The sequence below is a fragment of the Gymnoscopelus microlampas genome (genome assembly GCF_963454915.1).
Source record: "Gymnoscopelus microlampas genome assembly, chromosome: 16".
Taxonomy (NCBI): Eukaryota; Metazoa; Chordata; class Actinopteri; order Myctophiformes; family Myctophidae; genus Gymnoscopelus; species Gymnoscopelus microlampas.
Window position 1 is genome coordinate 32863024 of NC_139953.1, and position 23914 is coordinate 32886937.

At 43.5% G+C, this 23914-nt stretch overlaps 1 protein-coding gene across 2 annotated transcripts in view; it reads left to right on the plus strand.

Annotated features, from left to right (window-relative positions):
• Positions 1 to 23914, plus strand: part of cdc42bpab (CDC42 binding protein kinase alpha (DMPK-like) b) — a 104601-nt gene that overhangs the window by 44689 nt on the left and 35998 nt on the right. For both annotated transcript variants that reach the window (XM_084083063.1, XM_084083064.1), the window contains exons 3-10: positions 896 to 979; positions 2130 to 2225; positions 4932 to 5080; positions 18591 to 18684; positions 19348 to 19548; positions 20833 to 20971; positions 21961 to 22070; positions 22976 to 23055. In XM_084083063.1, coding sequence (XP_083939189.1) covers positions 896 to 979; positions 2130 to 2225; positions 4932 to 5080; positions 18591 to 18684; positions 19348 to 19548; positions 20833 to 20971; positions 21961 to 22070; positions 22976 to 23055 — 953 coding nt within the window. The remainder of the gene's footprint in view (positions 1 to 895; positions 980 to 2129; positions 2226 to 4931; positions 5081 to 18590; positions 18685 to 19347; positions 19549 to 20832; positions 20972 to 21960; positions 22071 to 22975; positions 23056 to 23914) is intronic.

Sequence of the window (23914 nt, forward strand, 5' to 3'; positions counted from 1 at the left end):
AGCCTCGACGCAACCCCACATACAGTACTGTGTACATTATAAATATGCTTCCGGCCTCCCACGTTGTTTTAGAAAGACCACAGCACATCTCATGCTCTCACCCCAACAAAAGGTTCTCTCTGGTTCCTAAACGGGTTCCATATGGGAATGTTCCATCATGTGTTTGTACTGTATGCGAGTCAGGACACCAAGAAGGAATAGTAGCATGACACGAATGCCCAGCTGTGTGTGTGTGTGTGTGTGTGCGTGTGCGTGCGTGTGTGTGTGTGTGTGTGTGTGTGTGTGTGTGTGTGTGTGTGTGTGTGTGTGTGTGTGTGTGTGTGTGTGTGTGTGTGTGTGTGTGTGTGTGTGTGTGTGTGTGTGTGTGTGTGTGTGTGTGTGTGTGTGTGTGTGTGTGTGTGTGTAAGAGGATCCAGGTGGTGCGTGTCTGTCAGCCTTCAGGGTCGACACCTCGGTGTCCAAGGTCACTTCCTGTCCCTCCTTTCCCCTTCCTCACGTCCGCCTCCTCTCCTCCTCCTGTACTCCTTTACCCCTTTCCTTTACTATCACTCCCTTTCATCTTCCATCCTCTCTGCTCTCCTCCTCTTCTTTCTCTCTACCAATCACATCAACGTGTGTGCTACCCACTGTTTATGTGTACATATGTGTGTGTGTATCTGTTATGTGTTTCATATTGCGGTACCGTTCTGCAATGCCAACTGAATTTCCCTTGTGGGATCAATAATCTATTTATCTATTCATCTGTGTGTCATTCTGTATCCCCCTCTCTCTCTCTCTCTCTCTCTCTCTCTCTCTCCTCCCCCCCTTCTCTCTCCCTATAAATAATATTTTGGGGTCAAGAAGTGTGCCTTTTCCATGGTTTAAACTCTGTCTCTCTCTGTGTATCTTTCTCCAGGTTGCAGTGGTAAAGGTGAAGAATGCAGACAAGGTGTTCGCCATGAAGATTCTCAACAAATGGGAGATGTTGAAGAGAGCAGAGGTGAGATTCTCCAAACATACTGCTACTGTATATATATATATACTGGCACTGGGGTTGGACCTTAGCCTACATTTATGTCTTTACCACTCAAACCCCATTTTATATTTCGGCTGTTCTAAAATAGCCGATCTACAAGCTCACAAAAAGTTGCAATGCGTTGTGAGCTACTAAATCTGCCATTTCCGTTAACATCTTTGCCTATAATGACATACCCAAAATTGGGACGCCAGGGTTGATGTGATTAAAGAAAGCGGTCTCTTTTCATTTAAATGTACGGTTTAAAAGGTTGACGAGCTCTTATGTGATTTGTGCCATCGAGGGAAATGTCGGCCTCATGCATGCCCCCTTAACTCAACTCCTGGGTCACATGCAGTGTGTGACAGATGTCATTGTTGGCCTCTAATGCATGTTTTTCTCATTGACCTCTCTGTGACAGTCGGTAAGACATTCCTATTGGTCCCATGGGTCTTCCATCTTCATGCCTCATATCTCATTGGGCAGAACTACCCATACACTGTGTGTGTGTGTGTGTGTGTGTGTGTGTGTGTGTGTGTGTGCGTGTGTGTGTGTGTGTGTGTGTGTGTGTGTGAGAGCCTGGACATGGGAAACGACAAAAAGCAAAGCAAAAAAAAAGTGAAACTAACCATGTGCCCCTTTGTGGAGGTTTACTGTATGTTTACGCAACATTAGCAGATATTATCATGCTTATTTTTGGAATGTCCGTTTATCCCAGGAGGGTCTGATGTTTGATTTACTCTTGTCAGTGGGTGGGAGCCTTTAGACTTGTACTATGTAACCTGGATGCATATTTCACAATAAATCCATTTGATCAAAGTGGAGCATTATAGCTGATATCATCTGCTATATTTCTGTATTTTGGCTGAATATTGTGTTAACCACTTTTAAGCCTGGCATCCCTATTTTGGGCAAAAGTTTCAAACATTTACAGCTGATCTGCAAGCTCTCAGCACGTTGCGTTGTGAAACTCTGGATTGGCATTTTTTGCGTTTTTGTCGCGTTTGAAATATGACTTAAGGGATTTCAAATCAAAGTGTCACATTGCCTCTACACTGTCTATGACTTTCCCTGGTCATCCATGTTGTCATCGGTAAATGTTGTAAAGCATGACATTTGTTCTGTCCCTCCTCAGACGGCGTGTTTTCGGGAGGAAAGGGACGTGCTGGTGAACGGTGACAGCCAGTGGATAACCACCCTCCACTATGCCTTCCAGGACGACAACAACCTGGTAAGATGGATGGACTCATAGATTAATGTTCTCCGTCTGACTCATGTCAGTCAGTGACGATTAAAGAGTATTTGAAGTGGTCAAGCTAGCAATAGAATACAGGTTTAGGGTTAGGGTTCAGTCTTCCAGAAAACCCTAATGATCGTGGAGGTTAAAGCCTTTCTTCAACTGGTATGAAATATCATATTGTGCTAAGTGTTTATGAAACACAGCGCTAGTGTGTTTCACAAATCACAGATTAGGACTGAACCTGACAACATTTGTCAGTCGTGAGATTTCATATTGATTTCATCCATGCGGACTGCCATGTACTGTATCAACCTTTTGTGGGTCCACAAATAACCGATTATTCTGGTTACCAACATGGTCACCAGCATGGTCACCTGCATGGTCACCAACATGGTTAACAACATGGTCACCAACAAGAGAATTTAGAAATAAGTTGAGAAACACGAGAGAGACTTCCATTTGCACATGAATAGGAGTGAAACAGGGATTCTTTCCCGCTATATTTGTGTGACAGCGTTCAATTAGAATTATTTAATTCATATCCAAATACAGAGAACAAACTTCTTGATTATTTGACTAATCAAAAAAGTAATTGATAGAATAATCGTTGAGAACTATGAGAAGATAGTTGCAGCCCTACATGTGAGCATGATGGTCAAAGCATCAAACTTCTCCATATGTCCATCAGCCATCAGTGACTCATATTTCACCAGCCACTTTTTCCATTTCATTATCCAGCCATGTTTGTAGAACACAATTGGTTACCTGCCAAAGTGTCTGGTTCACAAACCCACCAGTCACACTTGGCTGGGCTTGTGTGAGCACGTGTACATACGTGTCATTGTCTGTGCACCCCGACTTAATGGTCAAATGACCCCCCAGCCTTTACACTTAATGTTCTGGAAATAACTGCCCTGAGGTTGGTCTGCTTTTCTACTTAATATTAAGATTGTAAAGATATAGTGTTTATGCCAGCATATTAAACTACTATATTTAGAATGGAAAAGTGTCTGAATGCCACCTTCATTCCTTAACACAAGGTACACTGAAAAGTAACGTTGCACTAAAGTGGGCAACAGAACAGAAAGGTGTGTAAATGATATATATTTATTTTTAATTAAGTGTTAAATAGCTCTATGTTCCGATATTAATCATTGCTATAGAGTGTTTGTTCAGTAGCAAGGATCTCACCAATCTCACTCCAGCTCTTTATAAAACTGAAAATACATTTTCAGGTCGCGATACAAATTTCATCCAATCAGGAGAGAGAACTCATACAGGATAAACAAATACTATATTTGAACATAGGCGGATTAGGAAGAAACGGGCCCCTGGGCCGAGACACGCAAAAGGCCCCCCCGCCCCCTTCCGTGGGTGCACGCGCGCTGTGCGCGCGTGCACGCACCCACCCCGCGCGCGCAAAATTTTTGCGGTTAAATCTCGGTTAATAATGGAAATTAATAGGGTTTTTTTCGGTTAAAAACGTCTGTGCACGGCGGCGGATAGGCTAATATAATGCATGTTTTACCTATAACTTAAATACAAAGAAATTGTTCGGTTATATTGCGGTTAATAAGGGAAATTATTAGGGTTTTTTTATGTTAAAATTGTTAAAAAAAATATGTTAACATTTTTTTTTATTAAAAAAAAAAAAAGGCTCAAGCTCAGGGGCCCCCCTAGCTCAGGGGCCCCTGGGCCTGGGCCCAGTCGGCCCGTTGGGTAATCCTCCTCTGTATTTGAAGCTGATAAATGACCTTTGTGGAGCTGGTGAGACGGGGAGACCCTGTTACTGAACAAAAACTCTATAGCAACCATTACTATCAGAATATCGAGAAGAAGAAAAATGAAAAAGAAAAGGAATTTTCTTTTAACAGAAACATAATCACTTAACATCCCCATTAATAATGCCAAACAGCCATTGACCAGTCCACCAAGGAATGACTTCCCAGGGTGCTGATTGGCTGATAGCCACGCTGCCGTCCTACCACAGTTTTCATTGGCTGATGTGGCTGTCCATCTCTGACTGACTGCGGAGCCAGTGTGCACTCCCTGACCTTGGGTTCAAATGCCAGGGCTGCCCGTCATTCCATTCCCTACATTCTCACAACAAATGCTCTTCGTTGGACACTCCCCAGGGCTTCAGAAATACACACTACGGCCTGTCCAGCCGGCTATTTTTAGGGAACCCCTAAAAGTGAATAAGAAAAACCGTAGTCATTTAGGCATTTGTAGCCAGAATGCCCTCAATGTTAATGATACTGTGAGAAAATAGGGAGAGGAGCAATGGAAAAAGAGCGAAGGATCAGAAAATGCCATGTTGAGTCAAAATTATGAGCATTTTCCGCAATTAGATGATTGTCTGATGTTTCTGTGGAATGTGATGCTGTATAAAGCCTCATTTATAGTCAGTGGTACGACTGTCTTGTTGAAAATAGCCGATCTGCCATTTTTTTGTTGCACTCTCTCAAATAAGAAACGGATGACGTAATACTACTACTGATAACTGCAACTACTACACAGTGAAAGTGTTCATTCAGCTCACCCTTACGGATCCATTTAAATCAACACTCAGGATTTTGGTGTGTGTTCTAAAATATATGTTGCTATTATTATTCTTTTACAATGAACTGTGCTGTACTAGTAGAGAATGAAGTTTGTTTTTTAACGGGTCCTGTTTGGTCGCTCCTCTCTCACCAGTACCTGGTGATGGACTACTATGTAGGTGGTGACCTCTTGACGCTGCTCAGTAAGTTTGAGGACCGTCTGCCGGAGGAGATGGCCAGGTTCTACCTGGCCGAGATGGTGCTGGCCATCGACTCTGTTCACCAGCTGCACTACGTCCATAGGTGAGGAATGTATATGTGGTGTGTGAATGCTACTCTTGATTAGGCATGGGGATCGTTAATTTGTACGTCGTGGCTCTGTTGGAGACTAGCCGTCTATAAGACGGTCTGTGTGTGTGTTTGGCCAATCTGTGAAGTCGATTGGTTCGATTGGCCATTCAGGGAAGCCGATGCCTACACCCCCACTGACACAGAGATTTGGTACGTCGTCCACAGACCCGTGGACAGATAGATACAGACATTCCTAGACATTTTTCAGATTTTGAGAAGTTCTGAACCGTGTCCTTAACACATTGAATGCCTAAAACGAATTAACTCGTTTTTAGCTTTTCATCACTTGAGTGCCAAGATCTGCTAAAAACGAGTTAACTCGTTTTTAGCAAAAAAAATATTTTTCCTACTTTTTTTTTTTTAAATTTGACCCAAAGACCAAGGAGATATGAATTTTCGAAGATCTTTACTCTCATCCACTTCCTTGTTAACTTAAAACTTTAAAATTTTGTATCTCGGCTCCTGAGTACTTTTTTTTTTTCCATTGAAAAATCTCTGGCATGAATAACAATAGGCAGTGAAAATAATTCTGGCAGTCAATGTGTTAATAGAAACGGGTTTTGATCCCCATCCCTACATTTGATACTTTATATCTTAACAAATTTATGAACGCATTTCTGCATTGTTCTACGTAGTTTCTGTCTACTTGGTCAGCACCCCACCTCCCCTTTCTGCGTACAAACAAAGTCCTCCTGTGAAGCTACCCAAGCCTGCTCCCAATTAACACACGCCACACTCACTCTCGCTCATTTTTATGAACGGCAAACAAACGAGCCACCTAAAAGCCGAAGCTTCAAAGCCCCAAAGGGACCTCAAAGCTGCCGTCTCCGCCAACATATATACATACAGGAAGAAGATAGTTTTCAACCAATAAGAGATGCCCTCAGGGGCTCATGGGACAGCTGGCGCCGGTGGGGGGGGGGGGGGGGGGATGGGCGCCGCCGTCGTTTCTAACTGACACACAGGAAGTGGATTTTCAACAGACAGGAAGTGGTCCCGTCAGTTCATTAACATAATGATAGCATCGCTGTTGGCAAGGGTTTGTGGTGGTAGTAGCATTTTTTTTGGTGGGGGGGGGGGGCGGTGTTAGTTGACGGTGAGATGGAGGGAGAAGAGCAAAGGGGGGGGTGAGAAGATTGGAAGGATAGAGACTGAGGCACAGAAAGGAAAGCGGGACTGACTGGATAATGCTTATTTTATATGTTGCGCAACAAAAATAGCCAATCTACAAGCTCACAGCGCGTCTCGTCGCTATATCCGCTATTGGTTGTACGACGGCGAGGTAAAGTGCATAGGGCTCGAGTGGTTAAGACTTGAGTTAGGTTTTGGGTGTGTCTGCAGCTGGATTGATCTTCCTTCCCACCAGAGATTCAGACAGACAGAGAGAGAGACAGAGAGACAGAGAGAGAGAGAGATATAGATATTTATAAACGGAGAGAGAGGGACAGACAGACAGACAGACAGATATATACAGATATTTATGAAGAAAGAGAGAGAGTTAGTGAAGGAGGCAGGGAGCCACTAATTGCATGGTGATGTCTGAGGGTGGGGGTTGGCGGTGGAAGCGGAGGAGTGGATGGATGAAGAGAGAGGGAAAGAGGGATGAAGGGAGGGAAGGGACAGTGTCGCTTCTCTCTTGAGGCCCCTCTGGGATGTTTTGGGACGGGTAATGACGGGGTTCCTTGGGAGGGGTGTGGGTGGAGGTGGGGTGCTGTCACCCCCCCCTTCTTTTCCACTCCCCCAACCCCCTCTTACTCTCTCTCTCTCTCATGCACACACACACACACACACACACACACACACACACACACACACACACACACACACACACACACACACACACACACACACACACACACACACACACACACACACACACACACACACACACACACACACACACACACACACACACACACACACACACACACACACACACACACACACACACACACACACCCGTGAGAGATTGGCACGCTTGGTTTGCGGAGGGTGGAGACAGCCAGTCAGGTCCCCTGAGGAGGGTGTGTCCTGCTGGCTGTTCTCTTCTGGTCGCTTAGTGTGTGTGTGTGTGTGTGTGTGTGTCTGTGCATGTTTGCATGTATCTGTATGATGATGGAGATATGTGTGTATGTGTGTGAATAAGCATGTGTGCGTGTGTTGGGTGTGTTTCCAGTCTGTGTGTGAGTGAAAAAAGACAATGCATTAACCCTCTAATTTGCAGGGCTGTTAAAGAGAAACCCAGCCAGCTAGCCTGTATTCACACATCACTTTCAATCACGCTAAACACAACAACCCTGCCGCTTTTTAGGAAATACAAATGGACCTACTGTGGCGACGCGGCAGAGTGGCGGCCTTTACAGGCTCATTCTCCTGGGAGCCATATTTTCCATGGCTGTGGGTGCTGCTTGCTTGCTATTAATTTGAGGAGCCCATTTTAATCACCCTGCGGCCGTCCCTTCGCGTCCCAGTCCAGATAAATTGCACAGAAGAAAACATCAAAGACAGCTTGGTTGTTGAGTCACTGAAAGTACTTTATATACCTACAGTATCTAAGAGTAAAAATGGGCTGTGGGCTGTGCTGCCATTATTACAGTTTTTTGGCAAGGCACTCACTTTATATTAGAGCTGTAACTTTTTATTTTAGAGCTACAACTTTAAATGTATTTATTTTTGATAATGTTGTATTCTTTTATATATAAAAAAAAAAACGGAATTCTTTTAATTCATTATTATGACTTTTTGGATCACAAGGTAGGTTCAGGATCCAGGATGCACAGACCTATCTCTGTCTCTTTGTCTGGGATGGACAGAAGCCACTGTCTTCATTCATCTGTATAATGGGCAGAATGAATGAATGGAGCGGCCTGTCTGTGTTTGCCTGTTCAATGTGTGATGAGAGTAAAAATAGATTTTCATGAGCCTTTCTCCAACAGCGGGGGGGACATTCAGCTAAAATAGCAGCTGTGAGCTTGTAGATTGGCTATTCTCTGTAAATATATTTGGTGTAGAGGGAAAAAAGGAGGGGGCCTAGCACAGACCCCCGGAGGACACCGGTCAAGTACGTATGAAGTGGTTAAAAACATACCAACTACACGTGTATGAATAGGAGGCTGATTCACAGACATTGGATGTAGTAAATATCATCCAGTCACTGGCTTTTAGTGAGTCAATGTTGAGGAGCTCCTGGGGTTTATTACAGGTCCCCATTAGTCATCACCACAAATAATATAAGGCAATACACAATATTATACAAATTACAAAGAGATAAAATATATCACAGTCATGTGTTGTAGTTTTTGATCAGTTTCCAGTAAGAATCACAGAATATTGAGAAACATTTCACAGAAGGCCTAATATGTCATTGAAAGTGGTCAAAATGTTAATGCAAGATACAAGAAAAGTACAATGAAAATAATTATTCTCTCCAAATCGAGACTAATCCTGATTAAGGTTTATAATCCCAATATCTGGCTAAATAATCTGCTTTAATACCTTTTGCCCAAATTGTTCAGTGCCCTGCAATAGGTCAGGTTTTGTGCCGGTAGATGGAAAACTATACAGAAACCATTAGTAAAATCTTAAACGATGAAAAACTGAATACTACACACTGGGTAATCACTAACCAGTAAAATGGTCAACTTCAAAGATTTTAGTGAGGATCCTAAGAGATTGACGGTCTGCAAAACCTTTATGACCTTTTTGGTTATTTTTGGGAGGTATTTTAAACTTTATTTAATAGAGAAAGGAAATGTGGAGAGAAAGTAAAGGAATGGCATAGAGCAAATGGGTCGGCCGGTTGGGAATCGTACCGTCGATTCACTGATCAGGGCATTTTGCACCCATTGCAGTATGCACCCTAACCACTTGGCTATCAGGATGCCCAACCTTAAAAAATCTCTTGACAAAATGACACAGCATATCCCTGTTTGCTTGAATTTGTATTCATACAACCAGCCTATTTTTATCCCATATTTTCCGCTGTTGGGATCCTTTTTTAATCTTGTTTTTTTTTGTTTTGGGTTTTTGTGGCACCGTTGACCTCACCAGCATGTCAGGCTGTTTTAAAAAAAAAGGACTGTTTTTCAGTCCAGTTGACACTGATAGAGCTGAAATGATTGCAAATAAAAGAATGGAAAAGCCTTAGAGATTGGGGGTCAAACTCCCCCTCACCCTGTCCCAAGAGAGAGAGTGTGAGTGTTTGTTTAAAAGAGAAAAAAAGCCAGAGGGAAAGACAAAACAGTGTGTGTGTGTGTGTGTGTGTGTGTGTGTGCGTGTGTGTGTGTGTGCGTGTGCGTGTGCGTGCGTGTGCGTGTGCACTTGCAATTCTATGTATATGTGTGTGCGTTAAGTGGTCAGTGATCTGCGTGGCCTCCCATAGGGGCCTGACAGACGTTTCAATAGTCTGACTCAGCATGGGTAAGCTCTGTGCTAGCACTGTGCTAACCAGCACCACATCTGTCTGCCCTTAGAAGAGTGTGTGTGTGTGTGTGTGCATGCATGCATGCGTCAGTGACTGAGTGTTATGTTTCAAAGAGAGTGATAGAAGTGGGTATATTTCTATTTTGGTGGGTATCTGAACAAGAGCTTTATGTTGGAGGGAGGAATTGCATGTGTGACTGAGCGACGAATGGGCAGATCTAATGGGCAGAGACGGAGAGGAGTGTATGACAGATGACATCTGTTCCACCTGGCTCTCACTATAGCTGTTTGTGTATCCGTCTGTTCGTCCATCCGTCAGATGGTGTGTGTATTTTCCTATTGATTGGAGCCACATGTGTATTCTATTATTGATCAGGCCCATGTGTGTCTCCACGGCCCACTTGATCTATGAGAGACTAAGCGCGCACACACACACACACACACACACACACACACACACACACACACACACACACACTGCATAAACTCTGTCATTTAACAAAGAGCTTAGATTACGTTGTTTGCAAATCAGCAACTGAGTTGCTTAATCAAAGTGGTTATAATGCATGTTATAAAGGAGCGTGAGTTGTGTTTGTTTTGTGTGTGTGTGTGCACGCACGCACGTGCTTGCGTACGTGAGATTGTGTCTATATGTATGTTGTGTTAATGGACGCTATAAGTAAGCAAGGTAGCTTTTTATTTAATTGTATTATTTCCACCTCAAGGTTCCAATGTCTCAACCACTGAATATCACATATCACATGTTTTGGCTGGATCCTACGTCAAACACCTCGCAAACACATTTTATATTCTGGACTGCCATGCACAGTTGTCTTGTCCATCTATTTTCAAGTGTCATCAAAGGCCATTGTGTGTGTGTGTTGGTCTGCGTTAGTGTCCAGATGGCCCTCACAGATGGACGCCATGGTCTTAGAGGAGATTACCCCCCTCTATTCTCGGCCCTGCGCTGCTCCTTAAGACTGCAGGAAGCCCCACTGTGTCAACAGTAGCTCAATTAGCCATGCTAACTAGCCCACCGTAGCCTTATCTTAGCATTAGCATCCCTCGTGGTTTGCCGGCATGTATTGTGTGGAGTGATAATTGTGTGACGGCTTTTGCACTGCAAGCCTCAAAGCGTGTTTTAGCTGGAGGCATTAACCTGGCTGCCCTGACTGGCCACGGGCACGTCATAACACAGAGTGCTGTGGACAATGCAGAGAGAAACAATGGATAGTATATCAGCAGAAAGGAAGATGATGTTTAGGAATTATGAAATGAGATGGCATGGAATGGTGGGGAGGGAGAAACTTTCAGTCTGTGATGTCCCAGAGAGGGAGAAGAGAGAGGTGCATTGGGTGGTGGTGGTTGGAAAAGAGACAGGGAGGGAAATGTTTGTTTAAACTCTGCTTGTCACTAGCTTAGACGGTTCGCTGAGCTCTGAATGGTTTATCAGGAGGAATACCCCCTTTTCACACACACACACACACACACACACACACACACACACACACACACACACACACACACACACACACACACACCACCATAGCCACCCCTACCATCTTGTCTGCCACACACACACATGCAAACACTCAGGCAAGGGTCAACTCATGCTTTTCTGCTCTCTAAGCAAAGAAGCAGACTTTGGACCAGATTAAGACCTTCTGGCAATGGCAATAGACATGTGCATGTGCACACGTACATGAACACACAGACAGACAGACAGACAGACAGACAGACAGACAGACAGATGACAAGCGCTTCCTCTTAAATGAGACAGATTTCAGGTTCATCCATGCCATGCCTGTCACCTCACCAGATACCAGTGGCGTACCCACTGTAGAGGCAGGGCAGGCGGTCGCCTGCCCAACTAAGATTTCGCCTCCACAAAAAAAAACAAATAACCCGAGAATGTGTCATTGCGTGCTTAATGTCCTCAAAGTCACGCACCCAACAAGCTTTGAACTGAGCAAATTGAACCTTCCGTTCCCGAGATAATGGCCAAAACATCTTGAAAACGGCCACTTTCGTCGGTTTTCGATCGCCAATGTTCGAGGTGGGGGGGGGGGGGGGGGGGTAATCTCGCCTGCCCTAAATGTAATTTCTGGGGACGCTGCTGCCAGATACCCCCCACCCCCTGGTCAAATCACAATCACAGCACACAGACAAAATGTATGCACAATAAAATATTTCAGTGGAGTACAGACAGAGAGACAGACACTTTTAATTTTATAGTAGGAGGAAGGATGTGGGGAGTGTCTTGAGTTATGAAACAACTTTTCTTTAATCTAACCTTTGATCTTCTGTGTCTCCAAGTTTACGTGCTGTGGCTGACTATAACTCTATAAACAGTAGTTTTGTGTGTGTGTGTGGCGCAAGCACACATACATGTGTATGAAACTTCTGCCACGTCCCTACTACTGTAACAGTACAGTGGGTCATTAAAGTCCCTCCACTAACATCAGTGCAGAACTGTATGAGTATATCCTTAGAAGTCACTCATGCCCACATTGGTGTAGCCACTATTTTGGGCTAAATTTCCGATTCCCAAATTCCAATTCATTTTTCAATCAATTAATTAACAAAATATCAAAAAATAGCAGATCTACAAGCAATGCAACGTGTTGCGAGCTTATAGATAGGCTATTCTTCATATTCATTCATACAATGAAGTATATAGGGCTTACTGTAAGTGGTTAATGTCTTGCTTTATAGAGCTGCGATTTAATGGGCAGCTTCACCAGAGCAGGCTGATGAGCTAGCCCGCCTCCAAGCTGCAGGCAGTGTTGCCATGTCTGCTTGTTATAAGTGACTTTGGGCTTTGTTTTCTGTAAAGTTACTTGTAAATATTGGTGGTTGCTCAAATATTTTCATGTCATGGACCCCAAATTAATATGTATTTGTCCTTAAGTCCCATCTGAAAATGTTTTGTGCCAGGGGAGCCCCGTACCAGATGTTATTATTTTTTTTAAGTTTAAAAAATCTTCCAAATATTCCACATTTTATTTCAAGATATTTTGAAAATGGCAGATCTTGAAGCTCATTGCGACGCGTTCTATTTTTGAGAATCTCTGTTCTAAGCCACTGTTCTAAATCCTAAGACTTTTCTGAAAAACTTGTTATATAGCTAAAATCTAAAATGACTGATACTTTCCCGGTTTTAATGGGTTAAAGCTGGTGATATCTGATGTCAGTCAAGACTGTTAACAGTGAAAAGAAATAGTATGAAACACTCTTGGCTTAGTATCTAAAAGATAAAATACAAATGTAAAAAGTTGACACATAAAGTGGTCTGGAACTGAACCATTGTGCGTTTCCTGGAACCATGTGCGATCTGAATAGAATTGTGTAGGCTGCGGCCTGGCATGCACCAGCCACAAGCCCAGAGGTGGTGGTAAATTCAGGCTGTGGCTGCTATTTTATTCTACATGTATTTGATTACAGTATAGGGCTGAAGTGGTTAGTGTGTTTTGTAATAATTATCCAAATCTACAAAGTAACTAAAGATTTCAAATAATTGTAGTGGAATAAAAGTACAATATTTTCCTCTGAGATGTAGTGGGGTAGAAGTAACAGTACTGAAAATTGGAAATACTCCAGTAAAGTAAAAATACCTTAAAACAGTACATAAGTACAATACTTGAGTATCCTACTATCCTACTATAATTCTAGTAACCTCTGTCCGTCTGTAGTGGTGAGTGAGTGAGTAGGTGAAGCTACCCGGTTCTCCTCAGTGGCTGGACCAATTGCTCTGATTTTGCACACAGCCATTGACCATTACCATCTGAACTTAACTGTGAAGCCCGTTTTTCAATTTAATCAAATCTCAACTTCTTATTAGCGTTTTTGTGTCAAACACTGTCGCCATGGTTATAGGGCTGCCCAGCTATGGGACGAACTGCCTCCCGGGTTGCCAGATCATGTGCGCATATCCCCCCACGGATGCGCCGACCGGGTATGGTCTAGTCCTACTATAATTCTAGTAACCTCTGTCTGTAGTGGGAGTAGGTGAAGCTACCCGGTTCTCCTCAGTGGCTGGACCAATTGCTCTGATTTTGCACACAGCCATTGACCATTACCATCTGAACTTAACTGTGAAGCCCGTTTTTCAATTTCATCAAATCTCAGCTTATTAGCGTTTTAGTGTAAAAGAATGTCGCCATGGTTACGGGGCTGCCCAGCTGTGGGATGGCCCCGCGAGCTATGGGACGAACTGCCTCCCGGGTTGCCAGATCATGTGCGCATATCCCCCCACGGATGCGTCGACCGGGTATGGTCTAGTATGTAGTATTTAGTTACTTTACACCACTGCAAACCACTGGACCGATCGTTGCCAAATCTCTTGTGCACACTGCCAGTTGGATGAAGGAGTACTTCCATGATTTCTTCTGGTCACATATGTTGTATAGTCATAGACGGGCCTCATGAATTCTGAGATTTACAAGGGAGCCCATCCCATTTTAAAATTCTGGTTGGCTAGTGCATTAGTTTCCTACCATACTGATAGAAGTATATTGAGTATAATCCGGTAGCACTAAAAGCTGTTATGGCTCAGTGAGTTTCGTCATTAAGTCCTGTTTTTTAATCTCTGTATGAAAATGTCACTCATTTCACCAGAGTAAATAATGGCATTTATATTATCCTACTATAATTCTAGTAACCTCGGTGAGTAGGTGAAGCTACCCGGTTCTCCTCAGTGGCTGGACCAATTGCTCTGATTTTGCACACAGCCATTGACCATTACCATCTGAACTTAACTGTGAAGCCCGTTTTTTCATTTCATCAAATCTCAGCTTCTTATTAGCGTTTATGTGTCAAACAATGTCGCCTCCCGGGTTGCCAGATCATGTGCGCATATCCCCCCACGGATGCGTCGACCGGGCATGGTCTAGTATTTATAAATTAAGCATTATAAATTCTGCGTGTGGCGAGTGTGCGTGCGTAAGTGTCCTTCCGTTCGACCAACCGACTTTGTGGATCTCCCCCCCAAAAATAGCAAAATCCGCAAATCCCCATACATGGTTGAATCAGCAGTTGGATCTCTATAATGGGCATAAAAAGGACACGTCAGACAGATACAGAAATCTCCATTCACAGTATAGGCATAAAAGGGACACAGACAGGCGGGTACAACGGGTATTGCATAACCGTAGGGGAATCGTTCCCAATGGACATCGGCCAAGTACTGTTAATTTGTGGAATCATTGTCAGGAGCACAGATGGTACGAGATTTTGATATCTTCACTGCTTGTGAGTAATGTACTGAAAGATGCTGTCAATTAGACCGCCATACTCACATGCACACAATAAATGGAGAGAACGGAGTCATTTTATGCTGTTAAAAGAGCTGTCTTTTAGAAGCCGTTATGCTTAGATTGGAAATAGTGGAGACTCTGGAGAGGGTTATTGATCTCAATTCACGAGTATGAATTGAGATCAATACTTTTGTACCTTGGCATTGACTTAAATTCCCTTAATATTTGTTTCATGCTGGTGTCACACATTGAAAAGAGCTGGTCTACAGCTCACAACGCGTCATGATGCAACACGTTGTGAGCTTATAGATCAGCTATTTTCGGAGCACAACTAAGTTTAAATCTGGCTATATAATTTACATCACCCATGTTTTCCCTGTGTCTTTGTCTTTTGCATTTGTATTGTTTACTGTGTGTTTTATTATGTGTGACAACCACTCCAAAGATGTGTGTCTTTGCCACACTCTACATGGTCAGACTTGTCCTTGCATTGATAAGACTGGCTCAGACAGAAGGGCTTTGACATGAGCTGCCTTCAGGGGAAGTCATCAAACTGGCCAGGGTCTATATTTAGACCTGCTGGTGGTGGGAGACTGTGACCTTTTCAACCTGGCCAGGATTTGTTGCTTTGGGTAGATAGTGTAATTAATAGAGATTTGCTCTTTTTTTAAATGGTAATTATTTTTTTGTATTTTACTAGTAGCCTAGGCCCTCACATCTAGTAGCCTACAGGCTATGTACTATTATTCCTCAAATACAAACCCGTCAGGAACAAGGTAGCTTGCTCTGCATTGGCCTGGTTGGTCATCATTGGGTTTTCACTGTGCTGGTGGGTTATAATAAGATATGGTATAATGTTCATTTGGGTAAATGCCTATTTTGCATGCTAGTGGTGATGTTCTGCAGCCTCGCCGTTCTCAGGGTTCTGAAACAGCCCATGCCAGGGTAGATGGGGAGGGAGAGGGAAAACAGCATGAACAGGAGAGTGTTCATTATCATCTGTCTGATCATGGTGTCATTTGTGGGAACTCTTTATTTGGTGCTTTATGGAAATATTAGTTGATCAAGGCCTCTATTAGATGACATGGATTTAGTTGGATTTAGTTGTATATGTATATGTCACAGGTAGATTGGCATTCCAGGTAGAATGGAAGTGGAGCGCTTGTTTTTAGGCTCGGTGCGGGGCTGCGATGCCAGGAGGACGGCGACGAGGACAACATGGATGTACATACATACCAGCTTCAGTGGCGCACTTCGATAATCATTAGACTCCCCATCCACTACCAGTGGAAGTCTGGGTTTGACTCCCGCTTGGGACATTACTTTTTCAAACAACCGCGGACTACTTTTTTTCGCCGATAATGTATAGTTTTGGACCATGACGGAGGCGCGCCGAATCAGCAGACCTTGAGGCTGAGGAAGTCGCGCCCGAGCGCCTCCAGGCGCGAGTGCCCGCGACGACCAGCCGATGGTCTGCTGATTCGAATCAGCGCCGTTCGAGTTATGTACCGATAGGGACAGAATCGTAAATGATGTTGTGGGGACTGCATTTGCCCCTCTATGGTTTGCCCCATTGAACTGCCACTCGCTGCACTAACATAGCCCGCCAGCCCGCCCCCGCCCCCTCAGGCTCGCCCCCTTGTGCGCGCGCGTGTGTGTGTGTGCGCGCGCATGCGTGTGTGCGCCCTCGTTTGTGTTGCGTGTGCGTGTGTGGTGTGGGACTGGCTTTTATTGCCCTCTAGCGTTGGTTCTACAGAAATGCCTGGGGGGCGGACGGGCGGTGAAAATAAGCGCTTCTTTTCCATTCTACCTGGAATGCCAATCTACCTGTAACACACACACACACACACACACACACACACACACACACACACACACACACACAGACACAGACACAGACACAGACACACAGACACAGAGCAAGAGACACACACGCACGGTGAAATAACCCACAAACACACACGATCACACACACGTGTCGTCGCATCGTGGACCGCCAGCGAACACACACACACACACACACAGGTTCGTTGCATCATTGAGTAAACAACACGCTAACGCTGTTAGCACCAAGAGCTAACACACACACACACACACACACACAGACAGGGGTCCATAGCGCTGTCCTTCGTTGTATCACTGAGTAAACAACATGCAAACGCTGTTAGCAGCATCAGCTGAAAAGGCAGATTGCATGCCTTTATGTCCACGCTTGAAGTAATGAAAGTAAGCAAGTGCAATTTCTTAGTGGGTCCGCGGATTCCACGCATGCACAGTTTGATCATCCCATAGCTTGCGGGGCTGTAACCATGGCGACAATAGATCCCATTGCCCGAACTCCGAGCAATCATGCAGTTTCATAAAATACAAAGTATACGGAAAATATGAAATTTGCAAACGTGAAATGTAGTGTTGTAGATTCCCCATGGCATGCAGTGCTATTTGTGCATAGAGTGGAGGCAAATGCACTACTGGTATGGTAGAAGAAGGCGAGCAGACAGCAACGGATAAACAGGAAGTTGACCCACAAGGGGATTATATTAATAATATATAGAAGATGGATAGAAAGATAGATTGTGATGTTTGAATAGATACTGTATGTATGCTCTTTTCTAGTCCCGGTGCTGAATCCTCCTGACTGGATGTATGTGTGTGGACGTGCACGCGTGCACAAACACAAACGCACACAATTTGTGGTAGAAATAAGAATAATGGACTCTGTATGGGACACGGGGGTGACTGTTTTTGTCTTTCATAATGTTTCCTGGAAATAAACGTGTGTGTAAGTGTGTGTCCGTCTTTAACTAGAAGCAATAGGAACCTGGCCTAAACAAACACACCACGTTACCACTTTCAACCTGGCATCTGTATTGTGGTCACATTTTGGGCAGATTTTCTATAATAGCAAATATAGCAGATGAGATTAGATCAGCAGTTTTTGCACGTTTTTACTTATTCATTTTTTAAATTGAAAGTGTAAAATAGGGCTTAAGTGGTTAATGGTGGTGGGCGTTAACTTACCATAGCAAAATCCATTGTGTATTTTGGAAGAGAAAGTGCCCATTTTTACTAAGAGCTAAATTAACGTTCTGGATTTGACTGTGTAGAGATAAAAGCAAGAGATAATGCCTCTAGGAGTATTGTGCACCCCCCCACGCACACACAACTAAACATCCATAAAGTGTCCAAAACTATATATTCAACACACACACACACACACACACACACACACACACACACACACACACACACAGACACACACACACACACACACACACACACACACACACACACACACACACACACACACACACACACACACACACACACACACACACACACACACACACACACACACACACACACACACACCCCTACCTACACACAAACTCTCATATTTGCACTAAAGCCAAAGAACATATTCCATAACCACAAACCTTAAAGTCTTCCTTATGTTTATCCTTTCCCTAAGTTAATTTTGAGATGTCATGCTGGTGATACATTTACAGGGGAAATTACAGTCTATTTAATCCCAGATATATCAGAATTATTGGGGGTGGGTGCGCGTGTGCCCCTCGTGTGTGTGTACTTTGCCGTTCCACAGGCGTTTGGTTTGGAAGAATCTGTTATTTTCTTCATCCTGTTTCTTTTGTCTTTTTCGATCATGTACTCAATTTGTCTTTCTTTCTCTCACCCTCCTTTCTCTACCTCTCTCTTTCCCCCATTTCTTACCTCCCTGCTTGTCTTCCTCCCTTCCTCTCCTCTTTCCCTCTCCGTCCTCTCAGGGACATCAAGCCTGACAACATTCTAATGGATATGAACGGCCATATCCGCCTGGCTGACTTTGGCTCCTGCCTCAAACTCATGGAGGATGGAACGGTAAGTTCCATAACACTGCGGGCACTTCCCCATGTCCAAAACAAACATACCCCAAAACCACATCGACCCCTTCTTAAGCCCTGGGGGGGGGTCCCTCAACGGGGATGTTTGGTTTAACGGCTAGGTTCTGCCTGTGGTTGAATGTTCAGAGAACACCGTCCGGAAAATCTTTTCCCTCAGGTGTCGAATTAATGAAGAACTGAAACGCAGGATGAAATAGATACTGAAAAATCTGTTGTTTGTACCTTCTAATGTGTAAATAATAACATGATTGTATTAAAACGACACCATGTTATTTTTTAATTTGTACTTCTTTAATGCTTTGCCAGTGTTGTTGCCACTTCCTCATGATGGCATGAAGCGAGTAGGCCTGTCTGTGACGGCTGAGATCAAATTCTCCCACAAGTTTTCTCTGAAAACTTCTTCCACTGTGAATGTGATCAATTATGGAGATGATAATAAGAAACTTGTGTTCGGTTTGTGAACTATAAATATTCCAAATACAAACACAACCTCTTTTCCTGCGTGGATACCATTAAACAATCCAGCAAACGCAGACTCTTAAACAGCAGCCTGTCTGATAAGGGAGATCAGCTGCTGATTTAATTTCTCATGAATCCCTCTCCTCTCCTCCTCCTCCTCCCTCCCTCTTCCTCTCTTTAGGTCCAGTCCTCCGTGGCGGTGGGGACTCCAGACTACATCTCCCCAGAGATCCTACAGGCCATGGAGGACGGGAAGGGAAAGTATGGCCCAGAGTGTGACTGGTGGTCCCTGGGCGTGTGCATGTACGAGATGCTCTACGGAGAGACGCCCTTCTACGCAGAGTCCCTGGTGGAAACCTACGGCAAGATCATGAACCACAAGGTGGGTTTTTACACCTGAAGAGGCATTTGTTGCTTTTCTTTTTAATAAACAAGGATTTGTCACAATTACCCAAAGAACATCAACATCGTACACGCTGCCGGCCAGAAACCTTGTACCTCCATATTTCATCTTTTTAATGTTTTTCACAAATGAATCGTCGGTTGACACACCAAAGTAGCAAAAATAAGCCATCAAGGCACTGGAGCAACTGAAGGTGCAAGTAAGGAATGACAATGTTTCAATGTCACTGGTACATCTTCATTAGGTCTACTTCATTGCGATGCGTTGTTTGCTTGTTGATCTGCTATTTCTGCGATTTTAAACATGTACAAAGTTTCAATCCAACAGCGATGATATACATTCAGTATAATACATATTGTGTGTGTGTGTGTCCGTGTTTTCGACATCCCACAGGTGTTTGGTTTTGAAGAATTTCCTGTTTTCTTAATTCTGTCTGTTTGTCTCTGGGGAAGCATGTACTCAGTTTGCCTTTCTCTCTCTCTCTCCCTCCTTGCTCAATGCCATGTCAGTATAATATTAATGGGGAAATATGAGCGATATACCATGAATCATGAGAAATGTTCCTGGCTGTGTGTGGGCATGTCGGCTATTGTGGTGACAGACTACGTTTCTTTTGGCCAAATGGAAATAGTGTTTAAAAAAAAATACTTAAGTTCACCTATAAGCAGAAAAGTTCTTCCAACTTTTACACTTCATGAATTTCACTTCAACAGTCATTTTCTGGTTTTGCAGACTGTTCATGCAGTGTTCAGTCATGGCTGGAGATGATTTTCTTTCTTGACGTCATGCACATGAGCTGTGATTGGTGTACTTTTGATGGGACATGCACACAATACATACCAACAAACTCCCTAATCTGGAATTATTCCTGATGTAGGACTAGATTGGACCCCAGGAAGACTAGCAGTCGCCGCTAAGTCTTTAGCTACTGGGAATCCTGATAAATGATCGAGGATTCCTGTTACAACAATATGGTGACAATGCAATAAGTGCCAACAGCCCTGCAGAGTAACACTCAGTCTGTTCTTTCTTCAACTGGTTGGCAGTATGTAGAACAGCAAGAGCATAGGTTTAGAACGATAATACCTAAACATAATAATTCTACATATTGTAATAATCTTTCAGGATACGGTGTACTAATGTGTGTGTGTGGGGGCTCCTTTCGTGCTGTTTCACAAATCACAGATTAGGACCTGGCCTGACTAAATGTTTCAGTCATGAGCTTTTATTTTTGCTTTATTTTGCGGTTATGTGATAACACAGGAGCGATTCCAGTTCCCTCAGCAGTTGACAGACGTTTCGGACGATGCAAAGGACCTAGTTCGCCGGCTCATCTGCAGCCGAGAGCACCGATTGGGCCAGAATGGCATTGAGGACTTCAAGGCACATCCATTCTTCACTGGTATGCAAATATCTCAATTCATATTAACTGAAGACAAAAGCTGTCACTGTGAATGTCACAGCATAGTTTGATTACATACTGTAAACAAAGGGATGTTTAAAGGGATGCCTGGACATACGATTTTATCTTAAAGGATACTGCCGTGCCACAGTATTTTAACATTTGGTTCCATCAACGTAATTGTAAAAATATGATAAATTTAAGACTAGTATCACTCTGCATAATCGCTATTGCAGACATGTGACTTCACGCCATTCACAATTGTGTCCAGGTAGTGCACAGGTAATGTACCCGCCCACTGCCGTAGAGACTTGCATTTGATTCCTCCACGGGGCCAAGAGAAGACCATACATAGCATATGATGCTATGAATGAAAAATAACGCACTATTGTAAAAATATAACAGTAGAAATAAGAAGAAATGAAGAGTTGCAATTAGTGCCTCCTGAGAATATTTATTTCAAACTGTAATATTTCAGTAAGTCCAGTTTTGGGTTGAATGTTTGAAATAAAATGGCTAAATAAGTATGGCTTTCTATTCAATAACAATTGTGCCAATCAAGCCTTTCTTTTATTTCTATTTGGGTTAACACATCAACAGGTTCATACACATATCTCACCGTTTCATCATCAAACATAACAATAAAATAAAATGTAAAAAGGTCCACTTTCTCTGACATGTTATACAGGGGGTACAGTAAGTACCTCTGCATACTCCTAGGGGTATGCATACCCCCATTGGAGAAACTCTACACCAGCCTAAGACCAACAGTAAACCCCTACTGTTGACAGTGACAGGAACTATACACATGGAGGAATTGGCAATGAAAAATGCTGATCAACAAATAACTTTATTCAATAGATATTATAGCATAACATCGCCTATATCCATAGATATCACATATGCTCTTATTTGGCACTGATATTTTGAGGCCACGTTGATATTCATTAACAATAACTAACCCCCTGCCCCTCTTCCCTTCTGTTCAGGCATTGACTGGGACAACATCCGTAACTGCGAGGCCCCCTACATCCCAGAGGTCAGCAGTCCGACAGACACGTCCAACTTTGACGTGGATGACGACTGCCTCAAGAACTCTGTAAGTGGTGTTCAGTGTTCATTTTTACAGCAAATGTTGATTTGATTTAGTTTAGTCATTGTCTTTTGAATAAAATTTAATTTAGTTTTAGTCATATTTTATCTGAAAAGTTTTTGTCTAGTTTTAATATATATAGTTTTAATATCATAACATTTTAGTCCACTAAATCTACAGTTGATTTTGTTGACAAAAATGTATTTTGGCGGGCCTTGATGGCGTCGTAATGGCTGATTCTACACTTGGTTGCATGCTGAAAATAGCCGATCTACAAGCTCACAACGCATCCCAGCGCGGCGCGTTGTGAGCTATAGATCTGCTCATTTCAGAGCGCAACACCCGTGACCCGAGCATAACCAAAGCGGGAGCCTGAATCCGACTTATCTCATCCATACACAGTAACATCCTCAGTGTCCAGAGAGTGCACAAAATGTAACCAAATGAATGGATGGATGAATTAACAGTGAGGATTTTACTGTGTGTATTAATAATCCATCATCCAATTCCCCCCATCCTCCATTTCACCGTTTTCTTGTCAGTTGTTTGACGTCTGAATCAAACAGAAAATGTCAGCATCATAAAATACAATCTTCACAATAGTACAGGCTCTCCCCTCCACAGTCTCTCTCTCTCCCTGTTTCTCACTCTCTTCCTTGATCTGCTTCCTTATTTAGTCATGCCAGTCTTTATGGAGCCATCTGTCATTCATTCCTCTCCTGTTCTCTCTCCCTTGCATCTCTATATGTTACACTCACTTTTGTTTGGTTCTAACACTCACAATCTCCTCACTGCACCCCCACCCCCTCCTCTCTCTCTCTCTCTCTCTCTCTCTCTCTCTCTCTCTCTCTCTCTCTCTCTCTCCAGTGTGTTGTCTCTCATTCTGTGCTTGTCTCCTCATTGTCTTTCAGGAAACGATGCCCCCTCCGTCCCACACAGCCTTCTCTGGCCATCACCTACCCTTTTGTGGTTTCACCTACACCAGTAAATGGTAAGTGGCATCACACCAACTGCCCCCGCACGACGTTACCGTACACTCACAATGCGTCGTTCACATACACCTATGTTTTGCTATTATGGACAATGGAAAGAAGACGCGTTATTGTTGTTTCTCTTTTCAAAAAGTTTCTAGTGTGTATCCAGGTTCTCTCCTGCAACGCGTTCTGAGCGTGTAGATCGTCTATTTTCAAAAATGGCATTTTTGAAAATGTTGGAAATATTTCAACATTTTTGACAATCGTCACCAATAATGACATGCCTAAAAAAGGGCCATGGGGTGGAAGTGATTAAAAAGTCATGTATTTGTTGGAAACAAACACAGACAGACAGGACATTGAGTGAACCAAAACGAGAGCTCCCCCAAAATGACACCATCGACCCCCCCAGGCGGATCTGCTCTTTGCACTCTGTGTAGGAGTATTCTGTATGCTCCCCTAATAAGGTGATGTTCACGATTTGATGCATTGTCCCCCCCCCAAACGCTCTGCCCGTGAGAAAGTCACATACAGTCCCAATTACGTCTCTTATCTCTTCAAGGCTGAGTGATAATGGTCTTTCCTGTCTCTCTTTCTGCTCTCTCTCCCCTCCTCCCTTCTTCTCCTCTTTAGCCATCTAGTTCCATTACACAACATTTCCTCTTGTCAACCTTACCATCTTTGTCTATCAGTTTCTCTCTCTTCTTTTTCTGATCCTTTCATCCATCCCCTTCTTGAGAGTCAATTCTCTTTTTCTCCCTTTCCCTCCCTGCCGTCCTTTCTTCCTCACTTTTCCTAATACTGGATTTACTGTTTACTTTGTCGTACAGAACGGCAGTGTCGTAAGCTCACGACGTGTCCTGATCACATTTCCTC